Source organism: Buceros rhinoceros, unplaced genomic scaffold, assembly GCF_000710305.1.
Source record: "Buceros rhinoceros silvestris isolate BGI_N320 unplaced genomic scaffold, ASM71030v1 scaffold16482, whole genome shotgun sequence".
NCBI lineage: Eukaryota > Metazoa > Chordata > Aves > Bucerotiformes > Bucerotidae > Buceros > Buceros rhinoceros.
Window position 1 is genome coordinate 83,260 of NW_010398487.1, and position 8,132 is coordinate 91,391.

At 34.3% G+C, this 8,132-nt stretch overlaps 1 protein-coding gene across 1 annotated transcript in view; it reads right to left on the reverse strand.

Annotated features, from left to right (window-relative positions):
- CCDC141 (coiled-coil domain containing 141) overlaps nucleotides 1–7,720 on the reverse strand; it is a gene marked incomplete at its 5' end in the record, with an annotated part of 32,889 nt that extends 25,169 nt beyond the window's left edge. Inside the window, 4 exons of the mRNA XM_010131131.1 lie at nucleotides 728–919; nucleotides 2,821–2,940; nucleotides 4,738–4,879; nucleotides 7,548–7,720. Of these exons, the coding sequence (XP_010129433.1) occupies nucleotides 728–919; nucleotides 2,821–2,940; nucleotides 4,738–4,879; nucleotides 7,548–7,720 (627 nt within the window). The remainder of the gene's footprint in view (nucleotides 1–727; nucleotides 920–2,820; nucleotides 2,941–4,737; nucleotides 4,880–7,547) is intronic.
- Between the last annotated feature and the right edge of the window lie 412 nt (nucleotides 7,721–8,132).

An 8,132-nucleotide genomic window follows, 5' to 3' on the forward strand; every position in this document is an offset into this window, starting at 1 on the left:
ACAATCAGAAATCCAATATTTTTGCACTTTATCTTCAAATAAATAAATCCTATGGCTAATTTAATCTGCTAGGTTCGATTTTGTCCTCGATTTTTTTGTAAATATAAAAGAATAACAGTGTTGTAAAATCTTAAATCAAGCATTCCACCAAAATGAAAATTAACTGCCCCGAACATCATCAGAACAGCTACCAATATTACGGTGGTATTAAACTGATTATGATTTCAAGTAGAGCTGGTTTATATTTAATTTTTAACCCCCTTCAGAGGAATTACCACTTTAATGGAAGTATTGCAAGACAGCAATAAATATACCTATATCAACATAATATGATAAATATCTATATCAACATAGTATGTGAAATATTTTTGAAATTATATGAAACAAAATCAGTATGTTTAAGAGTCAGAGTATATACACGTAAGCATTTTTATGTATATAATTAGAGAACATATATGTGCAGGAGAAAGAAAAAATTCAACTATATGCTTCCTGCAAGGGTGATATAAATCAGCAGAAAATCTGTGCATAGACCACCCACTACATTGATGTAAGTTAGTGATCACTTGCCCTGCTGCAATAGAGCTCCTGTAAAGGAGAAAGGAGCTTACAAATACTCCCCATGCTTCCACGGCATAGCACGTACAGGATTTGTCTTAGCTAGCTAAAAGAACATTTTTCACTTGTAAGAGTTTCACAGTCTAGTCAGAGGGTAAGTAATCTGTACCTCCATAGCTGACTTTAAAAAGGCCACATAAGTTTCCAGAATTTCTAGTTTTGAACCAATATGTTTTTCAATTTTCTTCAGTTCTTCATTCAGAAAGTCAGTTCTGCCAGAAAAAGCTGCCGCCCGTGCAGGTTCAAACTCTTCCATATCTTTGATGATTCTCTCAGCTGTTTCCAGTTCATATGAAGTTTCCTTTGAGGGTACAAGCATAGAACAACGTGTATGATGTCTGAAAAGGACTTGAGAGTATTAATATAATATTGTTAATTTTTACTAATATTGTTTTCTTATGTATAATTCTTCTACTTAATTGAAGAGCAGCTCATAATGGACATTATATGCCGAAAATAGCTACAACCTACAGATGTAGTTATTAAAATAGCAATTTTGAATGAAAAAAGTAGGAATCTCAGTACTCAGATTAAGAAAACCACTTCACGATGTAAAAAAAGAAAACAACTGAAGCGTTCCATATGGGAGCATCGATAGCCATAACTGACAATCCCTTTAATAAACAGTATAGCCCAATTTTTTAAACTGACTCTTGAGTCTAAATCACTCTTAACTGCTTGTCTGATATTTCATTCTCATAAAAGAACCCAGTGTCCATTCTAGAGTGAGGTTCCAGAAGCACTGGGGTCTCTCATAAGGCTACTACTGTAATTGTTCTAAAGTCTGTCCTTGTAGCACTTTGCCGTATGAATCTTAGTTCCACTCATGTCTTCATTCTTGAATCAATAATCGCTTCCTAGCGCCAGACTAGTTCCTACCCATCAGGTTAGACTGCCCTGCCTTCCAACACAAACCAATGTTACTGCATGCAGCAAATAATCTGCAGAAATCAGGAGGAGATCAAATAGTGGGTTGTATCTGTTACTGCATCAACTGCTCAGACCCAGAAAAAAGTCACAGTATGCTGTGTGAGCCAGAGCTGAGTTTCTAAAAATTTCCATGATTCAGATGGGATTCTGTTTTTCATATTCACTGTCTGAAAGCTCCATATATATTTGGCTATGTGCTTATCTACTTCTATATATTTAACTCAGTACCACTTAGCATATCTACCTCTGGCATTCAGCCAAGAGCACAATCTCTAGCATATCACAATCCATGGAAAGAATAAGCAGGAGAGGTCACTATTGTCAGGGAAGATTGTACATGGCAACTAAGGTAGCAACCTGGCATGCAAAAATTCGGCAGAATGGAAACCTACTATACAGTCTCATGGAACAGAAAGGAGCTCTTGCTCATCTGTTGAAGTTTTTATACATTTTCACTACATTCTGTCCAGAATTTCTTTAAAGTGACTTTTATTTCCACGACACTGTACAGATCCGGGTCTTGGGTTCCATAAACTGCTATCTGAAACAGAGAACTCCTCCACAGGAGTAATTGAGTTTTAAAAACTCCTAAAATATAGGACTACTAAAATATATACTGCCATGTTGGTCAGCTTAACCATGAAATACAGACCTGTGTCAAGATCATGGAGAGGTTTCAGCTGGTTTTAAACCACTTTCACATACTGTAGTATTGCTACAAGAGTTGGAAATGTCCTGGTTGTGGCTTAAAAATAGCCTCATCTGTGTTACGAAGTGAAGTGCTGCAGTGCTTTCACACCACAGCTGCACTCCCAACATCACCAATGGGTATCTGATGGCAGCTTTACAGCCCCCTTCCAAGTTTCTCCACCTGGAAAATACTTCTTTCTTTTTGCTGATTCATCCCTTTTATTTGGCACAATAAACCACAAGAAGAGTCCTCCATGCCTCTGACTGTCTACGCAATTTTTAAACTTGGTACCTCAGGTAGAAGTAGCAATCCACATTTGAAGAGTCTTCCTATCAAGGGTTGATACTGGGATCTTGAAATAGTAACAAATAACATGATGAGGTAGAGACAATAGGGATAAGTGATGATATATGGAGGACCGACTGTGGGTTTGTTTATTAACTACAGTTTCAAACTAAAATATAGACCTATTTTCTTTCCAAGAATGCATAAGAAGCTCTCAGCCTCTCATGTTATTTAGAATTACATACAGCATGCTTTTGTTTCTAAAAGTACTAGACATTATTAAAGCTTTTTTTTACCTTTGTTTGTTTAGCCAGTTCAAGGTGTTTGTTCAAAACGCTTTCCGACTCAGACAAATACGAACCAATCTCCATCCCAACTGCAAGCATCGGGGTGATCTTTTTAACAGACTGTGATACCTTTATTTGAGAGCATTATTTATACAGTTAATTTATACAAGTAGCCAGCAGAAAAACAGTACAAAACATCATTTTGCATAGAAAAAAAATGAAGTAACACTTGTCTTTGGATGTTTAAATTACGTACTTTGTATAATCGGAGACATCCAGGAATGAAAATATAAAGGAAGAAAATTCTTCTATTTCCCCTAAGTAAATTCTAACGGGTATGGTCAGAATTTGAGAAGAAACTCCTGCTTGCTCTCATTTTCTTGATAGTGCTTTCCTTTATCCTAAGTATTCCAGGCTTCTTCTTTCAATAAGGCACAACTGCATTACAATCTACATATTATAATCTTGGCAGAAATGCTTTTACTATGCTCCTTTTTTTTTTTCCAGAAGGTACACTTAAAGATTCTCTGCCAAACAAAAAAAATCTACTTTTGTGCAGATACACGTACACAATTCTATTTCATTGTCTCTAAGATGTTATATATGCATGATGATAACAGAATAGATTACGAAGAGCAGAGTCAGATGACACCAGAAATAGTGTGTCTCATTATTAGACACGTGACTTCACATGTACCATCTATTTTAAGAAGTGGCTGCTAACTGAGGTTCAAACTTCATTAAATAAAACTCAGGGGCAGTTGAGTTTAGCAACAAACATTTTGGGATGTTTAGCATTAGCAGAAGGTTGGAATTGAAAGTTTATTGCTTGACAGGAACATAACAATTAGCACTGCTTACTGAAATGAAAGATCAGGTATTAATTATGACTCAAATCTTCAAAATGTTGTCTAATGCAAGACCGGGAACCAAGTGATTAGAACAAACTGCAGAATGAAACTGTATGTCAAAACTGGGGTCTATATTTGGAGTAAAAACTACCTTGCTGGTGACATCATTTCTTCAAGACCAACAGCAGCTATCAGCAAATCTTTTATCTTCACCGAAGCTTAACAATATTTTCACTGGGTTCTAATACCACCAGGCCTTTTCTACATAAATGGTACGCAAATGGACCAGTTTATGGCAAATTGACTTCCCATTTGATTCAAAATATTTCATTATAAACATCATGCAAATATAAAATATCAGACTGCAGACTTAATTATTCAGTCATTAAATTTTATTTACTTTTTTGGTCTGTGATCTCGGATTTCCTTCATATGAACCTTGTTAAAAGGTTATAATTCTTAATTTGAATTTACACATGTAATCTTATTTAGGAGTGATGTGTCTGTACAATCCCTAACAAATCATTAAAAAGATTTGTAGAACTAGAGAACATTCAACAGCTTAAAGAAGGCTCTGATTTCATTGATGCACCAATATCTTAAGGAATAAAGTGAATTTTTGTATGAACAGAACCTACTCTTCTTCAGCTTTACTGAAAATTTGCTGTGGTTCACGGTCACCAATGCTTATTAACCCTCAGTTTTGTCACAATTCTATTTTTATCTTCAGTCAAATAAAACAGAAGACAGAGAAACAGTACAGGAAACCTGCACGTAGGTCACAGTCCTGATTGCTCACTTTTCCAAAAGAACAAATTATAATACCTCATTGCCTAAGCAAATCCATGCTTTATTGAAGATCATTTGGTAATGATCATGGAAACAGCTGCATTTTTCAGAACAACCTTAGGGTCATTTGTGCTGATAATGGCATTCAGCGTTCTAGCTACAACTGTGCACTCTCTAACAAAGCAGTATTTATTTGTAATTATTTGCATCAACTTCAATATTCACCTAGCCAGATTACAGAAATGCAATGTTTATGAATGCATTAAGAAGATGTGTTATAATGTACCTTATTGAGATGATCTTCAAGTGAGGAAGTCCATTTCTGTTTCTTCAAAGTGAGTTCTTTATAACCTGGACACTGCCTGGTTAAATGATCTACTTTTTTTTTAACATATTCCATCATTTTCTGAATTCCTGTCACCCAAGAGCTAAAAAGGAAAATTAAACCTGTTATTTCTCATTTTTGTTCAACAATTATGATGATTAAAAAAAAAGGAAACCTTTTTCTTTTTATCTGCTTGACAAGTAACTTATGAGTTAACCAGTGACCCTTAAAAGAAAAATAACCAAGAGAAACATTAAACTGAATCCAAACAAAATTGATAATGAGTAGAACACAGGAATGACATTTCCAAACAAATCATTTATCACCAGTGCGATAAAGTTAGATTCACGTGCCATGTATCCTGTTTCACTGATTCCTCAATTCACAAATAATTCTGACTCTAGTTATACTATCTAAAGACTAAAACCACAAATGGAACAGCTTGAAAAGAGTGAAAATAAATGGCATGTCACTTCTACTTTAAAAAGAATGTTTTATTTGGACTTTCGAATATTTCAAGTGCTTTTACAGGAGCTGACTGAAGAATGTCATATACACTCTAAGTCAACAATTCTTCAAAAACATTGTTTTAACAGGAGAAAAGACAATATCATATAACAAAACAGTGGCTTGTCTTATAACTCAAAACATTTAATATCAAGGAAGCAACTCGCAATCTGAATACTTGAGGCAGTCCTCTTCAAATAGTAAGGAACTTACCACGCACAATTAAGATCTGAAGTTTTGATATTAAAAAAGGAAATCCATATATCAATTGATGTACTACAGAAATTTATTCAACATAAGAATTCTTGTAAGACAAATATGTTCAAAATAAGTTTTTCATTACTTTAGTTACATCAGACACTCATGTTAATAGAGGTACTTATTCAAGGTTTCCTCCTTTGTCCTCTAAAATTAAAGGAAATTTTCTCTCACTTCAGGTCAGGCTCAGAGAGTTAAATTCTGCAACCTCTCCCCCCCAAAAAAACCAAACAAAAACCACCTTATTTTGCACTGCTACCATGAATTATGGTGTTAATGGACCATCCTGTATGAATCTGATCCAAGAACTGGTCACAAAGAGAAATCAAAATTTAAGTCCTCTTTAGGGAGTAGGTGGTTTCAAATTTTGTAGATTACTCTTCCAAAAATTGGCAACCTGTTTATCCTTTTTCCTTAAATTCTAAAAATGTCACTATTTCAGGACTCCTTAAAAAGAGGTATGTTTAAAAACTTCTACTAGCACCACTTCTTTTTTAAAAAAAAGCAATGAGTACAAGATTTGTAGCTTTTGAAAATTATAATTTACATAAAAACTTTGAAAGTATCATTGGTTTGTAATAAATTAACACAATAAAGACAGTTCTTTACACTCATGGGCAAGTTAATTGGCTGGAAAAGTAGCAAGGATTCTTTTAATGTACAAAGCTTACTCATTCTAGAATTTTTTTTAGAATTAATGATATACATTTTTGGTTCTATTTTTCTAGCTGGTTTTAATTTAAAAGTGTGAGGGTTCAAAAATCAGACTTACTACTTTTGTTTTGAAAAACTCTAGGATTAGGAGAAAGAACTGCCTTTTGAAAGTTCTGTGTAATCTATTCCTCTTCCAACGTGACGATTTTCAGCATTTTCATTTATTTGGACTATTTTCTACTATAAGACTATCACATGCCTCAAGGAGATTTGAAAGCAGGACAGAATTAACATCTTATTTCTCCATTTTTACTGTGAGTTTCTGGAAATTTACCAGAAAGGACTGATAGGCTTCTTTTAAATTTAATTCATCTGATTCTTCTTGATGTGTCAGTGATATCTTACTATCCCATTGCTGATTTGGACTGTTGAAACATTTTTTAAAAACTCTTAATAAGGAAGAAAATTAATGACTTGTTACTTTAGGGATTCATTCTATTGAGGACTTTAGCATTCCTAACATTGATCTATGCTGTGCAGATGTAATTTAAAACACAACATCTGCTTCTGTTGAGGCAACATCTACCAGAACATGAAGTCCTAGAGAACAGCAGCACGCATTCTGGAATTACGGCTGGTTTAGGAATCAAAGTCAAAGTTTCACTGATGAAAATTTCTTTTTTTTTCATTTAATTAAAACACCAAGAGATGCTGGAGCAGTAGCAATAGCTGTAAAGCCAGCTGCATGTGTTCCCTTGAACAACTTTCTATTTAAATTTTCTATTTCATTCCTTGGCTAGGTTAAAGGCAACTACATCAGGGGTGGTAGGTGAAGGCACTTTAGATAAAATTTTTTGCAAGGTCATGAGATTAAATGATAATTTATCTAGACTCTCAGTTGCTGCGTTGAAGTAAAGCTATTCAAAGTTCAGGAATAATTAAGGACAGAAGCATGTAATGGGAAGGTAGAGCTACGCTCACCACTAGATAACCATCAGCCATGGTCATCTGCTCTGCCTTTGAAGTAAAACTCATCAGCATAAACAGTTTTCACTCTTTTTGCACCAGCCTCCTGCTACGACCTGAAAAGTAAGAGATATTAAGCCACTGAAAATCTAAGTCATGCTTTACATCAGTGTAAACATTGTATCTAGGGAGTACATCCTCACCGAACAAGAGCTTTGGAACAAAAAAAAAAAAAAAAAAAAAAAAAAAAAAAAAAAAAAAAAAAAAAAAATTATTTTAGTTAACGACACTGCCTCTAAGTGCAGTCTGATTCTAACTACTCTAGTTAAAAAGGAACAGGGAGATAGGGAGAAACGCAACAGATACGGAAAAAACGGAGTGAATACCTGTGAGAATCTGCTTTACTAAGTAAAGTTTGTCCCTTTTGCAAGGTAGTTACTGTGCAACCTTTAACTGCTTCCTGTAACTCCTCATACTTTGTTGCCAAGAGAGGCAGATGTAAGCCTTCTGAATTAGAGATTTTAAGGTAATTCTCAATACCTTCAAGACCATCAAGTACCTGCAAAAAAAAAAGATTCTGTTTTCAATATTTCTATTTAAAATGTGCATGTACAGATGATTAAGACATTTAATGTTTGACATTTCTTCAGAAATGAAAAGCAATGGTTTAATTTAGGGGCTAATACTGACTTCACAGGTCACAGAAGAACACAGACACAATTTGCCAAAAGTTAACATAAGTATGGGCATGTAAAATCATGATTACTCTTTGAATCTAAAACTGTTCCATTTTTTCAGCAATAGTCAGGCCAGTTTGACATACTGAAGCAGAACCAAAGTAACAAGAGGAATATGGCACATTAGCACTCAAAATTTTATTGAAGTGCATTCTTAAAGAGTTTTAGCAAAATATATCAAATGTTTATACAAGAAGTAAATATAATATTATTAATTATCATTGTTATAATTAT